Here is a 27572-nt window from a genome sequence, read left to right as displayed (position 1 = left end):
CAAGCTAGAGATAACGAGGTCAGTTCAATCAGGGAGGATGAGGCCCTGTTCTAGCAGTTGAGGTGTGAAAACCAAGAGAGGAGAAACTGGTTCTGTAGTTGGCAAGCCATTCACAGTCTTTGTTCAATCCTGAGCTGATGGTGTCAAATTTGCAGATGAACTGAAGCTCAGCAGTTTCTCTTTGAAGTCTGGTCCTGAAGTTTTTTTGCTGCAGGATGGCCACCTTAAGGTCTGCTATAGTGTGGCCAGGGAGGTTGAAGTGCTCTCCTATAGGTTTTTGTATATTGCCATTCTTAATGTCTGATTTGTGTCCATTTATCCTTTTCCGTAGAGACTGTCCAGTTTGGCCGATGTACATAGCAGAGGGGCATTGCTGGCATATGATGGCGTATATTACATTGGTGGATGTGCAGGTGAATGAACCAGTGATGGTGTGGCTGATCTGGTTAGGTCCTGTGATGGTGTCGCTGGTGTAGATATGTGGGCAGAGTTGGCATCGAGGTTTGTTGCATGGATTGGTTCCTGAGCTAGAGTTATTATGGTGCGGTGTGCATTTCGTGCCCTTTTTCCCTGGATTGCCCTGGCAGACGCCATAGCATGGCAACCATGGAGTCCGTTCAGCTTTTTTTTTTTTTTTTTTTTTTACTGTCACTGTATGTGTACTGGATGCAGCTAACAGAGCCGTTACTGCAGCGCAACACAGCAGCATTCGTTTGCTTTTGCATGATAGCAGAGACAGTTATCAGTTATTCTGTACCGTCTGCTGCCATTGTAAATTGGCAGTAAGATGACTGTTATCTGTCGTTCTGTACTATCTGCTGCTATCATGGGTGCCCCTGGCTGAGGTTGGCCAGGGGCGCAAAGGCAAAACTGGGAATGACTCCCCGAGTCAATCTCTCCTTTAGGGTTTCTAAAAATAGAGTCAGTCTTGCCTAGAATATGGGGCACTGGTTCTCTAGTACATCAGAGAGCACAGCTGCTCCATGTCAGATCCTGCAAAAATGATGAGCTGCATGCCATTCATGGGGGTACCCCTGCAACAACCCCACCCGTTGCTTCCCTCCTCCCCCAACCTTCCTGGGCTACCGTGGCAGTGTCCCCCCCATTTGTGTCATAAAGTTATAAAGAATGCAGGAATAAGAAACAGTGACTTGTTAGTGAGATAAAATGAGGGGGAGACAGCTTCCCGCTGCTATGACAGTCCAGGCAGGACATTAAGCGGTGCGGGGTAGAGGAGCCCAGCATCCCGCTGCTATGATAGTCCAGGCAGTACAGAATCTTTTCTTTACACAGAAAAGGGAGGGGGCTGATGGAGCTCAGCCCCCAGTTGCTATGATGAGGACGGTTACCAGCCGTTCTGTCCCATCTACTGGGAATGACCAGGAATCATTCCTATTTTTACCCAGGCGCCCCTGGCCAGCCTCACCTGAAGCCAGCCAGGAGCACTCACGGGCTGATGGTGACGACAATAGCAGTTATATTGTACCATCTGCCGCCGGGAAGGGGAGAGGAGCAGATACTGCTCTTCACTGCTGCAGCATCGCATCTACCACCAGCATTCAGTAGACACAGGGTGACATTGAAAAAAGTCAAGAAACAATTTCTTTCCCTTTTCTTTCATGTGGTGGGGGGAGGGAGCAAATTGACGAGCTATACCCTGAACCATGCCGGAAAATGTGTTTGAACCTACAGGCACTGGGAGCTCAGCCAAGAATGCAAATAGTTTTCGGAGACTGCTGTGGACTGTGGGATAGCTGGAGTCCTCAGTACCCCCTCCCTCCCTCCATGAGCGTCCATTTGATTCTTTGGCTTTCCGTTACTCTTGTCACGCAGCACTGTGTAGCCTGGAGATTTTTTTCAAATGCTTTGGCATTTCGTCTTCTGTAACGGAGCTCTGATAGAACAGATTTGTCTCCCCATATAGCGATCAGATCCAGTATCTCCCGTACGGTCTATGCTGGAGCTCTTTTTGTATTTGGGACTGCATCACCGCCCGTGCTGATCAGAGCTCCATGCTGGGCAAACAGGATATGTAATTCAAAAGTTCGCGGGGCTTTCCCTGTTTACCTGGCCACTGCATCCGAGTTCAGATTGCTGTCCAGAGTGGTCACAGTGGTGCACTGTGGGATACCGCCCAGAAGCCAATACCGTCGATTTGCGGCCAAACTAACCCTAATCCGATATGGTAATACTTATTTTAGCGCTACTCCTCTCGTTGGGGAGGAGTATAGAAACCGATGTAAAGAGCCCTTTATATCGATATAAAGAGCCTCGTAGTGTGGACGAGTGCGCCATTAAATCGGTTTAATGCTGCTAAAATTGGTTTAAATGCGTAGTGTAGATCAAGCCTAAATTGTGCATGACCTAGATTGCAAGATCCTTGGAGCAAGGACTGAATCTTATTTTATGTGCGCATACAATACTTGGGTGGCTCACCCCTTAAAGGCTGGAGGGCTGGGGCTAGCCAATCTTGATTACAGAATTAGTCAGATTTGGGAGAGATTAGGGCAGGAGGCTGCAATGAGGGAGAAAATACTCAGGGATTAGAGGCTCCTAGGAATGAGCAGGTTCTAGCAGAGAGTCATCAGTAATTTTCCTTGGACTCCAGGTAGATACTGATGAACGTGGGAAGCTGAGTAGCAGATACCGCCTCCAGCCTCCTCAGCCTCTTGGGGAACCTGCATGGCGCATATCAAAAGCTCAGTGTTCTAGAGAGCTTTTCCTGCCAGGCATTTCAGGAGGGGAGGCATGGGGAATATCCCATTGTTCCTGTGTTTGTGTGTGGCTCTGAAGTCTGAATTTCAAGAAGTCACATACACAAAACAGCTAGTGTAGCTGGTCCCTGGTCCTGGTCAGTCTGTGACTGTGAGGAGCAGGAGAGGAGGGGCTACGGGGTGCAGTCCCAGTCCAGGTAAATTGGTATGTGCGGGGAGGATACCTGGCTGGACGGGGGAACCACAGCCCCCCAGAGTGGGATGCTGCAGCAAGGAAATAGTGCACAAAAACCCCTCAATCTCCTTACAGAGTTGGGGGGGGTGGGGTAGATGCTGCATGCAAGCAGGGCTTTGGAGCTGTGCTCTGGCTCCGCTCCAGCTCCAGGCAAAAACCTGCAGCTCCACTGCTCTGTGCTCCACTCCAAAGCCCTGCATGCAAGTTCCACTCCCCTACCCCCTTTTTATTTCTAGTCCTAGTTTTGTTGCATACAACATTGTTACATATTAAAATTAAACTTATTAAAATAAATTTGTGTGTATTTACATTATTTTAAAAAATCCTGGAATCTGTATAAACACTCCCCTTCCTCCCTCTGAAATGGGTTTGTTTTGTTTTGAAAGGCAGTGACTTTTTTCTTTTGGGGGGGGGGGTGAGACTTGGCAACTCTGGTTAGGACTGAGACTCTGGCAAGGCAGGGCTTGGAAGCAGCCTGCCAAAACAAGAAAACCTTTCCAGGTAGGGATGCCTGGGTGAGACCCTGATCAAGCAGGGGAGGGACTACAAAGGCCCTAGACAGGGATGCCTGGGAGGAGGAAGAGAAACTTTGTGTTGAATGGATTTAGAAATGGGATTGTTTTGGGATTTTGAGGTTTATTTGCAGTTTACTTTAGACTAATAAATCCAGTCCCCAAGGAGGCTTTTTTGACCAAGAAAAAAATGGAAGTTTTATTTGAACAGTCCAAGGGGGGAAACTGAGGCAGGCTACAGCATCACCCCAAACCATGAGGGGCACAAGATAGGCAGCCTGCCCAGTTACAGTACTCAACTAAGAAAAGTTAATATTAATTACAAAAAATAAATTGTAGAGTCTCAAACTGTTTATTCAGAGAATAAAATGTTTTAACTGGTTTTAAAATAAAGTAGAAAGCAATTGTGTTTATCTTTAAACAATGAAGAACAATTCGATTTCTTTCTGGATGGCTGAAACATGTAATCTATGAACCACTATTGAGCATAAATCTCTTACACTGTCCAGAACTGGTGCACCGGACACCACACAATTCCTCATTGCTCTTGCAATGAACCTTTCTTCAAACTTGATCTATTCCATAATTAAATCCATATTCGTTATAAGACTGCAGCCAATTAAAAGTGTTAACTCTGCTATTTTAGGTAAAGCAGAGGAAGAGAATGCCGTGAGAAGATAATTTCTTGCTGCTAGATACATATTGATAAAAGGTATGTTTTCAAAAAAATTAATATCGCAATGACTGAAATAGAAAATCATTTTGCCTTACAGATATAAGTGCACCACAATGACTGCACCATTATTTATCACTGCAACTATTCAGTGACAGTATAATCTGAGTGGATCAAGGAAGAAACTGTTTCAGGCAAAGAACAAAATTATCCAGTGAGGAAAGGTAAAAACCAGCTACTTACAGTAAGAGTGGGTCTTCGAGTGCTTATCCACATATATTCCACTGTTGGTGCACATGTATCCAATGCACTCAAGTCTGCATTCTTTTGACCTGCAGTGTCCATTGGGTGCCATGCCTGCACCTTAAATGTGTTTGTACCTCCAAGTCATAAAGAGCAGAGCAACCCCAACTGCCTCTCAGTTCTTTCATCAATACAGAAGCCAGATCTTATTGAGACCCTGTAGCAGTGTGGACAGATGACAGGAGTGAAATATATATGGACAATGCATCTCAAAGAATCACAGTTACTGTAAGGTAAATAATCATTTCTTCTTCTTTGAGTTCTTTTCCAGATATATTCCACTGCTGGTGACTCATGAGCCATAACCTGGATTACCAAAGATGAGTGCTAGTTTACCTAAACAAGACTCCTATGAAAATTGGCATTAGATTAGGATGTTTCAGTGCTGGGTGGCTGCCCTACATCTATCTAGCATTAAAACATTTCTCAAGAAGCAACAGAAGCTGCTTGTGCTCTTGCAGAGTGAGCTGTCACTCTCATTGGCGGATCTATGCTGGCTAATTCATAGCCCAGCCTGATGCAAGTAGGAAGCCAGTCAGAAAGTCTCTGTGTTGAAATGGCCTGACTTTCACTTCATTCTCATCCTCATAATATGAGGAACTGTCTGGGGGATACCCTAAAAATATTAGTGTTATGAATGTAGAAAGAGTGTGCCCTGGGAACATCTAGGGCGTGAAGCTTAGATTTAGTATGAAAGTGGTTTGGGGGAAAAACACAGGTAGGTACATAACCTGGTTTAGATGGAAGCTGGATATATGAATTTTTATATGAATGTTAGGTGAGGTCTCCGGGCCAATCTACTCAGCACTGGTGAGGCCTCATCTAGAGTACTCTGTCCAGTTTGGGTGCCACAATTTAAGAAAGATTTGAACATGCTGGAGAGAGTCCAGAGGAGAATAATGAAAATGAGTGTTTTAGAAAACATGACCTATGAGGGAAAGTTGAAAGAACTGGGCATGTTTAGAGAGGTGGGCACATGATAAGTCTTTAAATATGTAAAAGGTTGTTATAAGGAGGATGGTAATCAGCTGTTCTGCATGTTCACCAATGGTAAGAAAAGTAGCAGTCTTAATCTGCACCAAGGGGATTCAGATTAGAGATATAGTTAGAAAGTTTTTTGTTTGTTTTTTTTAAACTATAAGGATAGTTAACCACTGGAGCAAGTTATCTAGGCAAGTTGTGGAATGCTCATCAATGGAGGTTTTTAAGAACAAGACAGACACCAACAGGCTTGGTTTAGGTATATTTAATCCTGTCTCAGTGCAGGCGGATGAACTAGATGACCTCTTGAGGTCTCTTTCAACCCTTTATTTCTATAAACTGCTTTCAGAGTAATTCCATGGCTATTGTTTGTTGTTGTTTCGGTTTGGTGGAGGTTTCAGAAAGTGGAGGAAGTAACCATTTCAGACTTGATTCTCACACGGAGGAATTTTGTTGCACATCTTAAAGTGGAAGGCAATTTGGGTAAAAAGTGATTATGAAATGATAGATTTCATGATTTAATAAAAGGAAGAAGTGAAAGTGGCAGAATAGGACAAAGGACTTCAAAAAAGCAGACTTTAAAGAACTCAGAGAACTGGTAAGTAAGGAAAAAGGAAAGGAAGGTAGGGAAAAAAATCTAAGGAAAAAGTTGTTCAAGAGAACTGGACGTTTCTCAAAGCCCCAACATTAAAGGCGCAACAGCAAACTATCCTGATGTGAAGGAAAGATTGGCAGAACAGGAGCTCTTTAATTACCTTAAAATCAAAAAAGAATCCTACAAAAAGTGGAAATGCAGACAAACATGGACAAATTTGCTAAGGATGAGTATAGAAGACTAGCACAAGCATGTAGGGATAACAGTAAAAAAGCTATGGAACAGAATGAGTTAGATTTAGCAAGGGGCATAAAAGACAATAAGAACTTTTTTTTACTACATTAGGAGCAAGAGAAAGACAAAAGGAAAGTGTAGGTCTTATATTTAGAGATGAAGGAGAGCTAATAACAGATAACATCAAGAAGACTGAGGTGTTTATTTTGCTTCACTCTTCACTAAACTGGTAAATTGTGACCAGATACTTCACACATTTAATATTAACAACAGGGCAAAGAATATTTAGAAAAGTTAGATTCAAGTCAGCAGGGTCTGATGGAATTAATCCTAGGATACTTAAGGAACTATCTGAAGCAATCTCAGAAGCATTAGAACTAATGGAAGAGGGGTGAAGTCCCAGACAACTGAAGAAGAGCAAACATAGAACCTACCTTTAAAAAGGAGAACAAAGAGGACTCAGGGAATTATAGACCTGTCAGCTTAACTCTGATACTTCCTGTTCTGCCTGTCTTTCCTTCACATCAGGATAGTTTGCTGTTGTGCCTTTAATAATGGGGCTTTGAGAAAATTATTAAAAAATTTGTAAGCACACAGAAGATAATAGGATTATAAGGAATAGCCAACATGGATTTGTCAAGAACAAATCACCCCAAAACAACCTAATTTTCTTCTTTGAAAGGGTTACTGGCCTAATAGATAGTGAGGAAGCAGCACTTGATTTTAGTAAAATTTTGGCACAGTTCCACATGACATTCTCATAAGCAAACTTGGTGGGGGGATATCTAATGGGATTCTGCAGAGGTATATCCTGGGTCTGATACTATTTAATATTTTCATTAATGACTTGGATAATGGCATGGAGAATATGCTTATAAAATTTGCAGATGTCACCAAGCTGGGAGGGGTTGCAAATACCTAAGAGGACAGGATCAGAATTCAAAACAACCTTGACAAATTGGAAATTTGGTCTGGAATCAACAAGATGAAATTTAAGAAAGAGTAATGCAAAGTACTAAATTTAGGAAGGAAAAAAATAAAATGCACAACTACAAAATGGGAATAACTGGCTAGACAGCAGTGCTGCTGGAAACATCTGGGGTTAGAGTGGATCACAAACTGAATACGAGTCAACAATGTGATGCAGTTGCAAAAAAGGTGACTATCATTCTGGAGCATATTAACAGGAATGTCTGATGTAAGATGTGGGAGGTAATTGTCTTAGTCTACTCAGTGCTTGTGAGGTCTCAGCTGGAATACTCATTCAGTTCCGGGTGCCACACTTTAAGAAAGATGTGGATAAACTGGAGACAGACCAGAAGAAATTAACAAAAATGATAGGAGGTTTAGAAAACCTGACCTATGAGGAAAGGTTAAAAAAACTTGGGAGGTTTAGTCTTGTGAAAAGAAGACAGAGAATCTGATAGTAGTTCCCACATGTTAAAGGCTGTCATAAAGAAGATGGTAATCAATTGTTCTCCATGACTACTAAAAGGTAGGACAAGTAGTCATGGACTTGACCTACAGCAAGAGAGATTTAGGCTAGGTAGTAGGATAACTATAAGGATAGTTAACCACTGGAATAAGCTTCCAAGTGGGTCTGTGGAATCCCTGCCACTGCATCTGAAGAAGTGAGGTTTTTTACCCATGAAAGCTTATGCCCAAATAAATCTGTGTCTTTAAGGTGCCGGACTCCTTGTTGTGTTTGTGGATACAGACTAACACAGCTACCGCCAATACCTGTCACTGTAGGTTTTTAATAACAGGTTAGATCAGGGGTCGGCAACCTCTGGCAAGCGGCCAGCCAATGGAGGTGGTGGGAAGCTGCGGCCAGCACATCCCTTGCCCGCGCCACTTCCTGCAGCCCCCATTGGCCTGCAACAGCGAACCGCAGCCAGTGGGAGCCGCAATTGGCTGAACCTGCTGACGTGGCAGGTAAACAAACTGTCCCAGCCCGCCAGGGTGCTTACCCTGGTGAGCCGCGTGCCAGAGGTTGCTGACCCCTGGCTAGATAAACACCTGTCAGGAATGTTCTAGGTTTATTATGTCCTACCTCAGAGCAGAGGGTTGGACTATATGACTTCTTGAGGTCCCTTCCAACCCTACATTTCTCTGATTTGATGGCAAATGCAAAAGTGCCATAGGCTTCTTGACGTAGAAGGGTGGATTTTGCTCCCTCGTTTGTTTATATAAAACGTGTGTGGTAATAATTCATAATCTGAATTGTTAGCTTCTTTTAGAAATGGGAGGGAAATTACGCATGCCCAATAACTAGCTCTTAGCGCTAAGATATTTATATGAAGTTGTGTTTCCTGAAAAGTCCACATACCTCGTGTCTGAAGGTTGTCCAAATGGGTTCCCCAACTAAATCTTTCACCAACATCTTTGAAGGCAATAGTGGAGACAATGGTACTTCCCTTGCAGACATTCAGAGAGTCTTTACACCAATTAAATGACAGGATTTCTGGGGGAACATGCACTGACATATCCAGGTGATGCCTGCTGATATAGACTTTAACCACCCTTGCATGCAAAAAAGATGAAGTCTGGCAATATTGAGTTACACATATGCACAAGGCCATGTTTCCTAGGAATCTGAGACAAGCCCTCATCAGTGTCTTGGGATGAACTTGCTGTTGGGGTGAATGAGTGCAATATAGTCTGTCGTTCTTGTGGCAGACAGGTCATTGACATCTTGGAGTATAAAACTACTCCTTTAAAATCTATTCGAGTTAGAGGTTAGTATTAATTTTCCTTTTTTTTTAGACCTAAGGAAGCAAAAAGTTAGAGTCCATTTAATGGTTTGTTGTTGATGCAACTTTCCATGAATGAGCCAGTTTACCAAGTATGGATAAACCTGGACTTCTTGTTTCCTGAGGCAAACTGCCTCTACCTTTAGGCATTTTATGAATATCCTTTGTGTTGCTGATAAGCTGAATGGTAGCACCCTGTACTGGTAGTGGGAATTAACCACTTACTTCTTTTTGTGGGCAAGGTGAATCTTTACATGGAAATAAGCATCTTGGAGGTGAAGAATTACATACCAGTCATGTGGATCTAGGGCTGGAATCATCGCAACCAGAATCCATCCTTAACTTGAGCTTGCCAATAAAGGTGTTTAGCTGTCTCCTGGAAGTTATAAAGCTTGGTTTAGGTTTTAGCTTCCCCTCACCACGAGGCCCGGCCCCCTGCTTCTCCTCTAACCCCCCATTCCCCCGCAATGCCCCACCTCCTGGCTCCATAGGAGTACTGCCAAAGCACTGCACAGCACTGGCTGTTCCCAGGCAGTAAGAGCTGCCCGGCTTGGGGGACCTGGCTCCAGGGCTGGCAAAGAGCAGTGGCCGCAGAGGGCAGGACCCAGAAGCCCAGGCCAGAGTGGGTCAATCCTGGTCACTCTGGGGAGCCTGAGACTCTCCATCTGCCCTGGGCAGCATGCCTCAGTGAACAGGGACATGGGTTGAGGGCTGCTTTCAGATACCCTGTCCCCCATTGGGGCTTACTTCTCCGCTGCTACTGGAGGAGGAATATTATAAATTGTCCTTAGACTCTGTCCCCAGAAGCTCCTGATTGGTCTTTTCTGCATTGGAGCCATGGCTCTTTGGGGTAGAGCCTGGTGCCGTAGCCGTGTAAGTGTTGACTGGCTAGCTACAGGCAGGGCATAATTCCCCAGCTGTAGAGCCTGTAATTTTATGTTGGAGTCATGATTTCTGGGGTAGGATGGGGACCTGACATGCGGGTCTGACACAGAATTCTGTACCCTGCTGGTGTGAGGGTTGCTTGCTGGCAACAGGCAGGGCATAATTCAACCTTTGTAGAGCCTTTAAGTGCTGCCTCAAGGCAGGTCTACACTAGGGGGTTAAGTCGACCTGAATGACGCAGCTCCAGCTACATGAATGACGTAGCTGGAGTCAACATAGCTCAGGTCAACTTATTGCGATGTCTACACTGCACTGAGTCGACGGGAGAAACTCTCCTGTTGACTTACCTTACACTTCTCATTCTGGTGGAGTACCGGAATTGACGGGAAAGCAATCTGCGGTCGATTTAGTGGGTCGATTTAGACCCGCTAAATCGATCCCCAGTGGAGTGATTGCTGCAGCATCGATCCACAGTAAGTGTTGACATACCCCTCAGGGAACATTGCTCAGATTTAAGCAGGGGGGTTTGCAGGACAGCTCTGTCAGATCTGAATGGGGGCAGATTAGTCCAGCAGGGAGATGCTGCAACAGCGGATCCAGGTGGTTGAAATTACCACTCTGTCAGATGAGGATTATAAATAACAACTGCAAGAAAATGAATAAAATTCAAGGTTTTTGAACAACATTGTTGCAATAAATTGAACCAACTTTTTCCACTATCAGAGGCAGAAAATCTGGTAGCCTGAGCTGAAAGGTGGACCCTTGTCCTGGAGCCTCCAGCAACAACATTGGATTGCCTCTAAATTCTACAGGTAGGGAGCATTAGACCACAACTAATGAATGAAGAGAGAAGCTGTGCAACAGAATAAGGCACTGCCCCTCTTTCTTTTTGGAAATCAGAAAGTAATCAGAGTTAAACTCTTACCCTCTGTGTTCATTTAGTACTTCTTCATGGGTCCAAAATTTCGAAATGATTGCATCTCCTATGCAACTTACTCTTGTGTGAGAGATCACTGAAAAGGGATAGGAAGGATGAGGGTATGGGGGCTGGGAAAGGCCTGGAACTTAATGAAATATCTACTCTACAGCTGCCAGGATGCATCGGTCCATAGTGATAGTGTTCTAGACCCCACAAAGATGAAATAAATGAATCCCAAATGGAGGAAATATAACAGGAAGAGCCAATAGAATTTGTATGCTACTCCTCATCAAGTCAAATCTGCTGCATTGATGATGATGATGAGGGCAATGAGCAGACTTGGTGTTGGATGCAGATGACTTTCCTCTGTGGAAATTTTGGCACTTTGTTTGGGGTTCAGGTTACCTATGCCAGGTATAAAAAGATTGCCTCTGCAGCAGTTGAGTCTTAAAGTCCTTCTGCTTTGGTGTCAGAGCATATACCCCTAAGGATCTAAATGTAGCATGTGAGTTCTTCAGGAAGAATAAGGCCTCCGTTATTTTAATATTGAAAAGTTTACATTCCTCAAATTGAAGATCCTTAGTTCTTAAGGGATCCCTGATGACAAACCACAAGGTTCTCCTCAAAGAAAGGGAGGCAGCTATGTATTTGGGAGCTATATTTACAGCATCAAGAGCTACTTGGAGGGATTTAATTACCACCAGTTGACCTTTGTCAATCAGTGACTAACTCTTTCTTGTTTACAAATTTAGATAAGGAGTCTCAATTCAAATAATCATAGGTTGCCAACAGGACTTGGTAATTGGCAGCTCATTAGGAAACTTGATGCAGAATAAGTTTTCCAAACACACTAACTTTTTGTGTCTCTTGTCTTTTAGTGTCCTATTCTGCTGGCTTGGTTTCAACCTCTCATTCACATCAGTGACAATTAATGACCCTGGTGCTGGTGGTCATAGAAAATTGCTGGAAGCTCTGGGAAGACACTTAGGAGTGATGGTCTGCTCTCTTTGATCCTGGTGCCAGAGAAGCAGGCACCTGCCAGAGCAATGCAGTTGGCTGCAAAAGCTTTTTATTGGTCACTGCAAGACATCCTAGCACTGAAGTGTGCAGGATGTTCAGGAGCTTGTGTGATGCGCAGAATGACCTGGACCATTTCTGCTGGAATCTCCAATGTGTCATCCATTCTGCTTAACAAGTCCACAAATGTATTGTTTACCTCATCAAGGTCAACCACAGGTGGGAGTATAGGACTGACCTCTGCAAGTGTACTTCGTGGTAAAATTAAAGTGCCTCATCTTCACTGAGTTTTTAATCTTCTGATAGCTCACAGGCTACCTGAAGAGGGAGATACTGGTCTGTCCAGGAGGAATGTTTTCAGATGAGACTCCCTAGATCTTCATCTTCTCTGTAATGTGGCTCTTGCCCAGACACAGTAAACATCTGGTGTGCCCATCATGGAAAGGCATTATCGTCTCCATGAAAGGCAATTTTTAAATCCTGGAGAGTCATGTTGAGTCATAATGACTAATCTTGGAGCGCAAACTCAGGCAAACCAAACAATTTTCTTCCTTAATGGAGAAAGGAAACAACAAAAAAATCTCTAACACTAATGACTAAGTATTACGTACCTATTTATATTGCAAAGAATAGGGCACACATTGAATGGAGATCGGGTATGGCATGACTTGTAGCCCCAGGCAGTGAGAAGAAAGTGAGAGGTGGCTGGGATCATCCTACCTGTTTTGCCCTCCTCTGGAGGTGTGAGAACACTCAGGGCACAGGTGTGGCCCACCAACAGACACTGCTGGCCAAAGGAATCTGAACTCAAGTGTATTGGGTATATGTGCACCAACAGTGGAATAGATATGGACAAGCACTGAAAGACAAACTATTAATTGTTCTCAAGCTGTTCCAGAGTGTAGATCATATGTTCCTAGAAGTGGTTTTATGGAGGACCTCCTCCCATCTCTGAACTCATAACAGCTCTATGGCCACTACAACAGTTACTTACATGGAAAAGAAAAAGTAATTTATTTCTACCATTTTAATGTTATTGAACAGCTAGAGAAGGACAAGCCAGCACTATGATTAGCCAGCTTTCTGCAAACCGCCATAAAACTCATGGACAAGAGGTTGCATGTTTTCTGCAAGAGCCTAACAACAAACTACTAAAAATGAAATTAACTAGCTGAATAAGAGTGGCACAAATTAAATATCGCAGACTGGAGGGAGTGGTCAGCAGTGCTAGAAGTGTGCTGATTTGAAATGGGTTGCAGGCCTCAGAAATACAGTTTCTAAAAGGTGAGCCAGATTGCTGAGAGGTGCACATTTTTAGTACTATATGGGGGAAACACACTGATTCCATCACTTGCCAACCTCCTCCTGGGGTAGAACAACTAATCAGTGGTGCTGCAAGAAGCAGGCAGTGCTCTCCTTTTCTCCCCTCAGCAACCCAATACCATTGTCACAGGAGGAGAGTGGGAGGAAGGAGCAGAAAGAGCCCAGCAAAGAGCAGCCATGTTCCCTGCTCCCACTCCCCTTCCTTAAGTAACATGATGGTTCCTCTGCCCTTCCCCCTCCCTACAACATCCAACTGGGTGGGAGAAGGTGACCCCACTGCAGCCTCTCTCCCGCCATGCTCCAAGACTTGGGAGAAGAAACCCAGGAACTGCAGGTGTAGCATAGGGGCATAACAGATGTGGAGACAGCAGACAGAATTGATTTGATGGTTAGCATCAGTGGCCAGACAGATATGGGGGTGACAAGACTTTTTTAAGACCCATTAAGTGTTGCTGGTCAGGATCCAGAAAAGTCTTAGTGCTTTTTTACTTTTTATCTATATGCTTTTGTGTAGAGGTTAGATACTGCAGGTTTTTTGGCTTCTATTAACTCATCATCACTTTATGAGGGGAGCATTTCTCAGTTTAGGAGGGTCTGAGAAAATTAAAGTTTCAAAATGCTTTCTGAAGTCCTTGTTTAAAAGGGCACTGACTTTAGATTAATCATCTAAAATTTCACCAAAGCCAAGAAAGGAAAGAAGGTCAAAACAGCTTATTTATTTATTTATTATTTATTTATTTAATTACTGTTCATATGTTTAACCCACCAATCCAGACTGGTAGGATTACTCTCTTCCCAGCATCAGCCATCTAGAAAACAGACTCTCTGTGCTCTCCAGATTTCTCACATTTCTGGCAATCCACTCTAAAAAACACAGAGCAGGAACAGTCAAAATAAGCATCCTTTTTGCTTTATTTTCTGGAGTTATCAATAGAAAAGCTAGGGAAAAAAATACCACAAGTCAGGATGAAAGTATTTTGGGTGTCATAAGTCCATCCATGACTCCACTTGGCTGTCCTGTTCTGCTCTTCAACTTACCAGGATAGGAAACTAGAACCTGTCAAAAAGCTGTTCCAGTTTCCTATTCCCCCCTTCTTGGCAGGGTGCAATAAGAAAACAGCTCTTCACGAGAGCTGACGCTCCAGCGAAGAACAAAACAATCATTACAATCTCTCTGATTGGCTGCAGGTTTGTTTTCAAACTAGTAGACCCTTAGGATCAAACAGTAAGCAATCAAAATAGTTTACACACATCATCACACTGAAGTAACTTAAACCTCTCCACTTTTTTCCTGTTTTATACTTACTGAACTAAATTAGAAATTGTTTTAGCTGTGTTGGTTCCAGGTTATATGAGAGACAAGATGGATGATGTAGTATCTTTTATTGGATCAACTTCTGTTGGTGAAAGAGACAAGCTTTCGGATGACACAGAGCTCTTCTTTGGGTCTGAGAAAGGTATTCAGAAGCCTGGTCTATACTAGAAAAATTTCACACCCCTGAGTGACATAGTTAAGCTGTCCTAACTCCCTCTATAGACAGCACTAGGCCAACAGAATAATTCTTCCATTGACCCCGCTACTGCCTCCCAGAGAGGTGGATTACCTATGGTAATGAGAGAACCTCTCCTTGTAAGCATAGGCAATGTCTACCGTTGAAACGCTACAGTGACACAGCTGCAGCTATTTCAAGTGTAGACAAGCCCAGAGCATCACAGCTAAATAGCATCTAACACCCCCTCCCCTCCTGCCTTGGTCAAGCTGAGATTGCTGAATGGCCAATTTACAGCTTGCTGACTAGGCTGCCTTTAACAATAAGCCATAGTGGTTTCAAGCGCTTTACTGGTTTGCCAAAGTCTTCCTGTACGCTGCCTTCTCCCAACTCTCTGCCTTCTCCCTCCCAGGCAGTACTCACCAGGGCTAGGACTGCCACCATGGTCTATGAATATCCAGCCGAAGTTAAAATGTATTGCTTTAAACTTGGGTGGATTAAAGAGAATGATTTCAATATAGCAAGTTTTCCATATGCTTGGAGTATGTACTCACAATAGTACCTTTGTGCATTGTGTCTTTTGCAGCTGCAAATGTGGCCTTCATCTCTCCCTCCACACCAGTGGAGAGACTGAGCTAGATAAGGAGGAGAAGAAAGAGAACGTGGGATGACATGTTTCTAGAGATCATGCAAGCCTCTGGAGCAGCAGACACTGAGCAGAGGCCATGGAGGATCACACACTGACAAAATGGGCAGGGACACTGAGGACAGGAGAAAAGCTCAGGAGAAGGAGCACAACGCACAGCAGGAGATGATGGTATGCATATCAGATGCGCTATCTATTGCCCCACTACAGTTCAGGAACCCCACTGCAGCAAAACCACTCACTATCTTAAGCACACTGCCCAACTCCAAATTGATTCCTGACTGATCAGTTGCAGTCAGGCATTACAAGATTCCACACAGCAATTGCCACTTGCTTCTCCACTGTCAGGGCAGGTCTCATCTTGGTGTTGATGTGCAGGAGGGCTGGGACAAGTTCTGCACACAGTTCCAGGAAAGAAGTGACCTTGTGCATCCAAAAGTTCTGCAGCCAATGCTTGTCATCTCATACCGGCAAAATGATGTGATCCCACCAGTCAGTGCTTGTTTCTCGGGACCAGACGGGCGCTCTATCATGTTCAGTTGCTCTGCGACTGCCAACAGCAAGTGGGAGTTGTTTTATTTCATGGCTTCCAGCAAGGCTATTTGAAAGGAATTGTCACAATCTGTGCGGCAGCTCCGGATATACTGCAGGATCAGGCACATTGTGCTTGCAACACTCATCACTTGTATGAGTGATGGCTTGTACACACTACTGCTTAAGTCAATGTAACTTACTTCACTCAGGGGTGTGAAAAAGCCATCCCCCATGAGTGAGGCAAGTTACATGGACTTAAAGCAGCGTCTACAATTACACAATGGAGGAAACTGCATTATGGGACATTCATGCCATTTTCCTAATCACCCCTGTGTGACTGTTTTGCCCCCATGCGGCATTGCAAAGTCTACCCAAAACACCCTGCGCTAGATGGCGATGAGTTGCACAGTGGGATAGCTACCAATGGTGCACACTGCTCTGCATTGATGCAAGCACTGCTAGGGAGAACACATAACACTGACACAAGGAGCATAGTGTGGACATACACAACCAATTTAATTACTGTGGCAGCTGAAATAACTTAGATCAACTTAATTTTGTAGTGTAAACATATCGTTGCTCTTTTCATTTAGTATTATATTATTGAAAAAGTTTGACAGTAAAAAGAATATAAATTAAAAAAATTAAAATCTACTGCTGAGACTAGCCGAAGCAGAAACAAAATAGAATGTAAAAATGTACTTTATATAGTTACTGTGAACCTCATCCTCAACCTCTGATGTCAATGAAAGCTTTGCTGTTAACTTCATTTGGGATAGTATCAATCTCTATAGTATCATCATTTCCCTTCACCTCATAAAGGACAAACCAACAATCCATTCAAAATAGAATTGTACTCTTTCTATATAAGCAATTCCCTTCCATGCCCCCAGAAGTTGAAACTAACCTATTTAAAATATTTACAAGTAATTCTTAATTTGTGTGTGTGTTTTATGTTGCCACTTTCAGTCCTTACAATCTAGTCTCTACACAGATATGACTGTCTAAACTGACAAAACATGCCACCTTCATACAAGAATACAGCTTGTATATGGTAGCAACAATATATGTAAGTTAATTACAATATTTCTATTGAGACCATACTTCCAGTTTAAACACATTTTTATTAAGTCACAATCTTAACAATTTTATTGCAAAATACTGTAGATGGGAGACCAAGTGTAGCGAAGTTCAAAGTTTAATTCTTCCATGCCATTTTATATGTTCTTTATGCCTTATTGGTGTCCACAGTGGAATCTGGAAAGTACAGGATTTTCTTCAAAGTTATATAAATGGAATGCTTAAATCAGTCAGTAGGGATGCATTACAACAGTATAGGTTTCCCCTTCTAATTCTATATATAACACCAATAAATATTTGTCACATTATCTTTTGAATTACTAAATACTATTAAGCACTATTCAAATTTAACATTTTGGAGAAGAACAATTAACATGAATCTAAATATACAGTTATCTGACATAGATCAGCTTTAATGTGTTATAAAAAATGAATGTAGCACAGTACATAACCTATTTTGACCTAAACTTTTAATAATTGTGTGTCACATTTATCAGTTTTCTTAAAGAGATTAATCCTCACTGCACTTACCTAGTAGAACTGTATCCTAATAAGGCCCTGTGTCACACCTCTTTAAAAACTTGAGCTCAACTGCATGAACAATTCCAGATTTTGTTCTGATATTTTTCATTTTTTTTTTTTTAAGATCTCCAGACTTAGTTTGGAAATATTCATATTAAGTAAAATAGAACTATTGTGTAATATTTAGTATATTATAATACAGTATAAGTTTAAAATCTCATTTCCATTACTTTTCATTAACATTGGCAAAATAAGTTAAAAATATAAATGGTATTACAGAAGACATTGCAGAAGACTAGACTATTCTTTTTATTAGAGATGACATATAAAGTACATTTATAAAATACAAGTATTGATTTGACACTTCTCTTTGTGAAGAAGAAAAAATCTACAGCAAGGATGATGATACATTCAGAAAATAAACTGAGATTCTGCAAGACATGGAGTGTATAAAAGCAGTGACATGCAAACAGAAAACACTTGTAAAAAAAATCCAAAACACACAGAAATCCACCAGAACCATAACAAAAACATACTGTACATGAACAAATCTTTAAAATCTTTAAAAAAGTCCAAGCCAGTTTTTGCTCAATATTAGTTCATGCTGTAGTATGGACAAATTTCTGAAGCCATATCTGATTTTAGCAAATTTAAATAAGCATTGAAATCACAAGTTGCATCAGTTATTCTGACCCAGCTTCTTTCTTTTGTACCATAAATTTATATAGCTATCATACTAGCTTTGCAAAACTGTTATGCAACTTTGTTATAATGCGTGAATTCTGTGCGTCGACAAGCAATGAAAAGCACCTATAAAAAAAATCCTTGTCACCCCCAGATAAATGGGAGAATACAATTTTGCACGGCTGATTGTAGGACACGTGCACACATAACTTCATAAGTTATCACTGATTTGAAGCCAAGTCAGAGGTAGAATTCATGTCAACCTTCATCGTTTTCATAAGTCCTTGAAACAAGTTAATCCTTCTATTACAAGTTTAGTTTTAAGACTATCCCAGGTATGGTTATTTCTTGTAGCTCACATTCTAGGGGAGGGAGGAAGAGGAAGAAGAAATTTTAAAAATATAAACATCTGCTTACAATATTTTTATCAATTCAACCAAGAGGTTGAATCAGCCCATGATATCACCCACCGAATTGTAATATAATATTTCATTCTTGACACATGATGCACAAGCACTGGACAAAAAGTACAATGTAAGCCAAGGACAAGAAGAAAGTTATTAGGTTAGACTAAGTGGCTTATAAAAAGGGGAAAATTCTCAGTACACAGTATAAAACAACACAGTTGACAGCACACTTCCACTGTGGAACACTGCAAGGAAGGGATAAATAAGAAGTAAAACCGATGAGAGAGAGAGAGAGAGAGAGAGAGAGAGAGATGTTCATGGGCAGGTCAGAATGTCAACAAACAATTATGCATTGGACTCAAAGCTGGGATCAGACAAATCTTAAATTTGTGTATGAAATCAGATATTTCAAGAGTATTTGGATTCAAGCAAAGTCCATGGAAAAAGTACAAATATTAAATGGTATCTCTTCTGTTAACTTTGTGCAATTTTGGGATTCTTGGTTCCCCTCTGACAGTTCAGACATGATCTAGTTAGACAAGTCAGCTGTGGTAGCATACATGATTACTAAATACTTTCTGAAAATAAACAGATCTCATCTCACTTTGATTTTGGCTTTTCACTGAGATGTAACATGTAGAGGTGGGTCACACAAACCTGTAACCAGGTTTGTAACATTGGCCACATCTAAAACAACAGTCTTTGTAAAAATGTAGACACATACGTGAGTGTCCTGCAAATCTCTTGGACAGCAAAAGATTACAGGCTAGCTACAGATTCTGATCTACCTCTGATAGACTGTGCCTTATCATGACCTTGAACGTTCAGACCTTGGTAATCAGAAATGGAAGAGTCCCCAAGATGCACCTTGGGAAGCTGGCAGTTTGTGCCTGAATCTTTCAAAAAAAATCAAGGTTTTTGCTGCTTAGTAACCTGGGGCTTGGCATCCTGAGGCCTCTGCTAATACAGAGGCCCAACACCTTCCAGGTATCCTTCAAACCAACCTAGAAATAACAACATCTTGACCTGTCTCTTACCTCTTTTGTGGAAGGTAGAGGGTTGGATAATGGATCCCAAGAAACAGAATGTGACCACACTCCTTTTTGCCTTCATGAGACTGTCCTCTGCCCAAATTCCCACTTAGCAAACTTTCAATCTGCTAAACTGCCTACTGAAAGCCAAAAATTGCAGGCAGATGTATCTATGGGTATCAAGCGTGTTGAAGGATTTTCACACTCAATGTTAGGCCATTTCCAATCCCTCACAGACTGAATTCCATACAATTTTGCTAGAGGAGAGGACTGATAAACTGGTATAACTTTTTCCAGAGCTCATTCTAGTATTTACCTATGTAACTATGTTATCTATCTTAGTATGATTCCTATAACAGTGTATGTGTTACTAACAGGTAGCTCCTAGTATGGGTTGTTGCTCTTCATTCTTAGAGCATCCCAGTTTTAGAATCGTGATTCAGGGGTGTTGAACTATGAGGTTTGTCCTTGACCATCGTAATGCTACCATCAAGTGCTAATGTAAAAGGCAGAAGTAGTCAGTGGCATTCTTTGGCAGTGTGTGCTTGCATTTTGCCACCTTACATGTGGCTAGAGTGGTATATGGATGGACTGGATGGTATGATTTCTGGCCTGGAGCCCATAGTGGTTTTCTGCATGAGTCAGATGACCCTAGTGCCTCTCTCTACAAAAATGAGGAAGCATGGCTACTCTGAGGTAGAGAGAAGGATAGGAAGAATTGAAGGCTGGATGTCATGACATAAGAAATTCCTCCAGCTTTCAGGGTATCAACCTGACAAGTAACTCTCATCTTTCCATATAGTAGTTTCAGGTTGTTAGATGAGATGATTTGTGTATCAAATATGGAGTAGCTGTCAACCCTGGTCTTTGTGAGGCCATTAATGCTGAGAATATCAGAGCCAGGTGTGGTGAAGAGAGTGTTTAAGTGAGGTTTACCACGAATGCCATAATCACAAAGTAGGCAAGATGCAAGGCATACCTCACCAAAGCTGAAGCAAGGAAACAAATTTATTAGACTGCACAAATATAGAGATATACTTATCTCATAGATCTGGAAGGGACCTTGAAAGGTCATTAAGTCCAGTCCCCTGCCTTCACTAGCAGGACCAAGTACTGTCCCTGACTGTTCCCTCTACTCCCAATCCCTAAATGGCCCTCTCAAGGATTGAACTCGCAACCCTGGGTTTAGCAGGCCAATGCTCAAACCACTGAGCTATCCCTCCCCCCGCTCAAGCTCTGGCCAGTACAGGACACTGGATATGTTTACATAGCAACCAGACACCTGCAGCTGGCCCAGGCCAGCCAACTTGGGCTATGGGGCAGTTTCATTGCTGTGTAGGCTTCTGGATTCGGGCTGCAGCTTGAGCTCTGGGACCCTCTCACCTTTCAGGGTACCAGAGCTCAGGCTGCAGCCTGAGCCCAGACGTCTATACAGCAATGAAACAACCCAGCAGCCTGAGCCCTGTGATCCTGAGTCAGCAGGCACTGGCCAGGCATGGGTTTTTCTTAGCTGTGTAGACATACCCAATATCAGCTCAGTGGCACAGACATGCCCTAGCTCCCTCCCTTACTGATTTAGAGGTTTAATGGTTTTAGAATTTTAAAGCTTTGGATGTATATGGCAGCCCTGTTCTATAAGCAAAATCCCAGGAGCAGGAATCCACCGTAATACTTTGCTATTGAAGAATAACTAGCATTTAATGTTTTCAGTCAATACTATTTATTGTGTTTAAAACGCTATAAAAGAGTGTAACTATCACTGGAGTGTTTAAATATTTCATATGCACCAAAACATAAAATGCTGATTTCCTGCCCCCCATTTCAATTTAAATACAGCTGTATTTAATTCTTACGTGTACACTTAATCTTGACAAAAAATCATCAGATGACTTACTTTTCTGCTGTTGCTCGATCAGTTGTTCTTACAATTGCACGCTCTGGAGAATGGGAAGGAGATCTCATTGTTGAACTAAGTGGAGATGAGGTACGTACAGAAGATGTGGACAGACCATGTCGACGCATTTCCTGAATTGCACGCTCTCTACCAAGTAGACAATAATTTTGTTAAATGCTAATTTGTACACACTTTTATCTTTATTACCACTATTAGCATTCATATTCTGCCACATCATAATATTTCTCTGTAGAAATTATTAGATGATAAAAGAAAATGAAAGGTGATAATTTAAATGGATATCATATACATATTTTAAATAAAAATGTCTCAATTATATTTAAAGGAGACAGATCACTTTTTAAAATTAATGGTTAAAAGCAACATTTAAGGATACAATAACAGGTTAGAAAAATTCTTCTACTTTTTCAGTTTGTTTACTCTGTGAATTTGACAACAATATGTGTAGTCAGTCTTGTTCTTCTGTAAACTCAGTATATATGTTTTTTGTATGGTCTCCCATACCTCAAGAGGTGAGGGGGGAAAAATCACTTTAAAATGTGATTGTAAATCCACTGGATCTATCAGGAGTTTCAGAACGAGGTATAGCACCTGAAACTACTTATAACATTAAAAAACCCCAAACACCCCATTCCCCCAAAGTTTGAAGTTGAGAATGTTTTTTCTTTTAGACCTCAGTTGGCACTGAAGAGGACAGAAAATGACATCACTTACACCAATATCTAAGCTGTAGCCATAGTGTGGAAATATAGGTCTACATTGGACCTGGGTGTATTAGGATTTTTAAATTGAGCTTTGGTGTTAGAATGAGTTAGGCCCAAGGCACGTGATCAAAAAGAATAAGATCATGAAACAGGGGGATTGTGTTAAACTTGTATCAACTGTTAAAATATAAGCATGATCTTATTTAAGGTTTGGCTCGTGGTAACAGAAAAAGAAAATATAGCTAATTCAGAGGTTTTCAAATGGGGGAGCATGCTCCATTGGGAGGGGCACAGAATATATTCTGAAGGAGTAAGAGAAGCTTTAGGAAAAAAACAAAAAACCTAACTTACTGTGCACATTTTACCCACAGCAAAGCTGATTCCTCCAGACATACCAGGTCCCAAGATGGCACTGTGCCTTTTGACAGATTTCTGTGAAGCTTTCATGGTATTATACAAAATCACTGCCATCTGTACATTAATCCGTTTGCTACGAAGCAGTGTGCACATTTCATTGTAAGCATCAAGCATAATTGCAGTTTTGCTTTTGCTCTTATTACAATAGATAGTTGGCTCTGTTTGAATCAATGCCTTGCTGTTTTTAATATTTAATGAGAGTTGCATGTTGATTTTTTTTTTTGTAATTAGTATATGCACTTGTGTGGTGGGGACTTGCAAACTACTACAGATGCAAATAAGAGAACCACTGAGCTAACTGGATACCAGATGCAGGTAATTGTTGATTTGTTTACTTTATTACAAAGAAATGCTTAGTGAGTAGTTAGGGAAAAATATGACAAAATGAGGTAAAAAAACCTTGAAAAAAAGAGGCCCAGACATTACTCTTGTCTTGCAGGGACAGACGACAGGGTTCAGCCTCACGCTGTTTCATTTGGCCTTAGCAAAAATCTGATACCCAGCAATAATATCACTTGTTTGTTACAGTATATACAAAAGTAAGGTGTTCTTTGTCAGAGTTTTCACGGGATTCAAAACATGATGGGAAAGTGTTGTGACGTTGCATTCCATGTGTTTTATGGAAATATGCTTATAAGTGTGAATATAATGTAACTGAAATATGCTTTGTGCAAAAGGTCTCTTGTAAGATATCATTACGAAGCTTATAATCTACTGAATATGTTCATCCTATTTGTATGCACGTATCATTCTTGTATCTGATCTAGAAACAAAGTATAACTCTAGGGTCCTATTGTAACTATGCAAAGTGTGGGCCATTAATGGTAGTTTAGAATCTTGATGACTCCCATTGGAATCCATCTTAAATCTGGTACTTTTCCATTTAGGAGGAGGGACGGGGACCCAGAGAGACAAAAGATTCCTGCCTTTTGCCAAATCTATAAAAAGGGCTGGAACAAAACAAAGGGGGCTGCCAGTCATGAGAAAACCCCTACTTACTACCCGAGCTGGAACTTACAAGGACTGTACCAGGGGAAAGGATTGGGCCCAGTCTAGGAATGAGTCTAGTCTGTGAAAGAAGCTTATTCTAACATCTCTGAGGGTGAGATATGATCTGTTATCAGTTTCTTAATGTATTAGCCTTAGACTTGCATGTTTTTGCTTTATTTTACTTAGTAACTTACTTTGTTCTATGTTATTACTTGAAACCACTTAAATCCTACTTGTTATACTTAATTAAATCACTTTTGTTTATTACCTAGAATAAGTGATTAATACTTGGGGGAGCAAAGAGCTGTGCATGTCTCTATCAATGTTATAGAGGGCAGACAATTTATGAGTTAACCCTATCTAAGCTTTACACAGAGTAAAACGGATTTATTTGGGGTTTGGATCCCATTGGGAACTGGGTGTCTGGGTTCTGAGCAGTTTTTGGTTAAAGTCTGCAGCTTTGGGGGCATGGACCAGACCCTGGGTCTGGGTTGCAGCACGCTAGCATGTCTGGCTCAACAAGGCAGAGTTCTGGAGTCCCAAGCTGGCAGGGAAAATGGGCTCAGAGGTAATCTCAGCATGTCAGGTGACAGTCCCAAAGGGATCTCTGTGACTGAACCTGTCATTGATGTCTCCTGGGCTTGATCTGGTTGTAAGAATTTTGGCCAATGCATTATAACTACATTGTTGCTAGGATATAAAATATGAGGGTATATATGCTTGTATTGATAGTCTGAATGTGATCAACACCAAGAGGTCTTTGGACTAATAAAGGAATGCTTGTGTGAAAACTGAGTTATGGTAAACCTTAATAAAATTATTAGGAAAACTATTTTCATACACACGGTATGCATTAGCAGCTACCTTAATGATAGCAAAGGAGGATCACCCCACTGAAACAAAAACAACACAGGTTCTTACCGTTCAAATCGTTCAGTTGTCAGTTGCCTTTTTAAAACATCATAGTCTGTCTGTAGCTGTGCAACTTTACTTCGAAGTATGGAAACTTCTCTATTATGACTGGTTCTAAAAATATCATGAGAAGTAACAAAGAATTTTCTTAAACTATTGCACACTTTCAGCTGGTATCTTAGAGGAATTAGGAAAAACAGAAATGAACAAGGGAAACCAAAAAATGAAGTAAGAGGAGTTGTCACTTCAAACAGCTCAAAATAAAGTGAGAATCAGAAGTGACGGGAAGAATTGAATGAATACAATGATAAATTGCTGGATAAAGCTAATCTGTGAAAGACAGGATGTGTGAACTTGGAAGTCCTTCAATAAATTCATACTACAGTGCATCATATTCCCTTATAGATAAAAATATACAGTAGAACCTCAGAGTTATGAACGCCTTGGGAATGGAGGTTGTTTGTAACTCTGAACAAAATTTTATGGTTGTCCTTTCAAAAGTTTACAGCTCAACACTGACTTAATACAGCTTTGAAGCTTTACTATGCAGAAGAAAAATGCTTCTTTCCCTTAAGTAGTTTATGTTAGGGCTATCAAGCGATTAAAAAAATTAATCGGATTGATCGTGCTATTAAACAATAGAATACCGTTTATTTTAAATATTTTTGGATGTTTTCTACATTTTCAAATATATTGATTTAAATTACAACACAAAATACAAATTGTACAGTGCTCAATTTATATTTATTTTTTATTACAAATATTTGCACTGTAATAAACAAAAAATTATATTTTTCAAATCACCTCATACAAGTACTGTAGTGCAATTTCTTTATCATGAAAGTTGAACTTACAAAGGTAGAACTATGTACAAAAAACCCTGCATTCTAAAATAAAACAATGTAAAATTTTAGAGCCTGCAAGTCCACTCAGTCCTACTTCTTGTTCAGCCAATAGCTCAAATAAGGTTGGTTACAATTTGCAGGAGATAATGCTACCCACTTGTTTACAATGTCACCTGAAAGTGAGAACAGGTGTTCTCATGGCAATGTTGCAGCCAGTGTCACAAAATATTTACATGCCAGATGCACTAAAGATTCTTGTGTCCCTTCATGCTTCAACCATCATTCCAGGGGACATGCATCAATGCTGATGACAGGTTCTGCTCAATAACAATCCAAAGCAGTGCGGACTGATGCATGTTCATTTTCATTATCTGAGTCAGATTCCATCAGCAGAAGGTTGATTTTCTTTTTTGGTGGTTCGGGTTCTGCAGTTTCTGCATTGGAGTGTTGTCCTTTTAAGACTTCTGGAAGCAAGCTCCACACCTCGTCCCTTTCAGATTTTGGAAGGCACTTCGGATTCTTAAACCTTGGGTCGAATGCTGTAGCTATCTTTACAAATCTCACATTGGTACCTCTTTGCATTTTGTCATATCTGCAGTGAAAGTGTTCTCAAAATGAACATGTGCCAGGTCATCATTTGAGACTGCTATAACAGGAAATATATGGCAGAATGCAGGTAAAACAGAGCAAGGGACATACAATTCTGCCCCAAGGAGTCCAGTAAGAAATTTAATTAATGCTTATTTTTTTAAACAAGCATCATCAGCATGGAAGCATGTCCTCTGGAATAGTGGCCAAAGCATGAAGGGGCATACGAATGTGTAGCATATCTGGCATGTAAATACCTTGCAATACGGGCTACAAAAGTGACATGCAAATGCCTGTTCTCACTTTCTGGTGACAATGTAAAGAAGAAGAGGGCAATATTAAATGTAAACAAACCTGTCTTAGCAATTGGCTGAACAAGAAGTAGGACTGAGAGGACTTGTAGGCTCTAAAGTTTTACATTGTTTTGTTTTTGAGTGCAGTCATATAACAAAACAAAAAAAATCTACATTTGTAAGTTGTATTTCACAACAAAGACTTCACTACAGTACTTGTATGAGGTGAACTGAAAAATACTTTCTCTTGTTTATCCTTTTTACAGTGAAAATATTTGTAAGCAAAAATAATATACACTTTTATTTCAGTTATAACACAGAATTCAATACACTTCTACCCCGATATAATGCCACCTGATATAACACAAATTCGGATATAACGCGGTAAAGCAGCGTTCTGGGTGGGGGTTGGGGAGGATGGGACTGAACACTCCAGCGGATTAAATAAAGTTCGCTATAACACGGTTTCACCTATAATGCGGTAAGATTTTTTGACTCCCAAGGACAGCATTATATCTAGGTAGAAGTGCATATATGAAAATGTAGAAAAATATCCAAAATAGTTAATAAATTTCAATTGGTATTCTTTAACAGTGCAATTAAAACTGCGATTAATCGCGCTTAATTTTTTAAATCACGATTAATATTTTTGAGTTAAATCGCATGAGTTGACTTGATTAATTGACAACCCTAGCATTTTTCCCTAACTTCATTTCCTGAAACAGATAAAACTGAAATCCTACTCATAATAGTAGCTGGGAGGATGGAAGACCATGTCAAGAGTCCTTGAGAGTTGGGGCTCTTATGGAAGGTTTGAACACACAAACTCTTCTAACAGGTGCACACAAACATACAATGATGCTCTCAGAAACAATCTTTTGACCAAGTGTGGAGGGTTTGATTATGTAAATAAGTGTTTTCATACAGTTCAAAGATTTTTCACAATCAAAACACAAATAAAAAATTTACAACTCAAAATATTGGAAGAAATGTAATTGTCTGTTTTAGAACTTACAGTTTGCTCTCAGCAAGTGTTAGCTTGTCTTTAAGTAACTGAATTTCTGAATCTTTCTCATGGGACGATAAATGATTCTGAAATTCTTTGTCTCTGCTAGTAGCGAGCAGTGTTTCAAGATTTTGAATAGTAAGTCGTTCGCTGGACAATTGCTTTTTTAACAGCTCTGCTTCTGACTTTATATCTTCTAATTCAGCCAGAACCTAGGGTATAACACAATTACTACGGTAAATTTGTTAATAGCCTGACATTTAACATTCACTATTTATGTAGTATTTTACAAACAGATACACACAGATACATGTGTCTACAGTTCTCACATTCTCTCTGAAAAATACTAATTTACAGTTTATAA

At 41.0% G+C, this 27572-nt stretch overlaps 1 protein-coding gene across 4 annotated transcripts in view; it reads right to left on the bottom strand.

Moving 5' to 3' along the window:
* Positions 1-16961: 16961 nt before the first annotated feature.
* Positions 16962-27572, bottom strand: part of CEP135 (centrosomal protein 135) — a 90401-nt gene continuing 79790 nt past the window's right edge. For 3 of the 4 annotated variants that reach the window (XM_030565518.1, XM_030565515.1, XM_030565517.1), the window contains 4 exons: positions 27218-27420; positions 24486-24590; positions 21433-21579; positions 16962-17071 (listed from right to left, as the gene is read on the bottom strand). In XM_030565518.1, the coding sequence (XP_030421378.1) occupies positions 17050-17071; positions 21433-21579; positions 24486-24590; positions 27218-27420 (477 nt within the window). In that variant the 3' untranslated portion in view covers positions 16962-17049. Of the gene's footprint in view, positions 18463-21432; positions 21580-24485; positions 24591-27217; positions 27421-27572 lie in introns of all 4 variants that reach the window. The other variant, XM_030565516.1, reaches the window with a different exon arrangement.

The sequence above is a fragment of the Gopherus evgoodei genome, chromosome 5 (assembly GCF_007399415.2).
Source record: "Gopherus evgoodei ecotype Sinaloan lineage chromosome 5, rGopEvg1_v1.p, whole genome shotgun sequence".
In the NCBI taxonomy this organism is placed as follows: Eukaryota; Metazoa; Chordata; order Testudines; family Testudinidae; genus Gopherus; species Gopherus evgoodei.
This window is presented reverse-complemented; position numbering and strand designations above follow the sequence as displayed.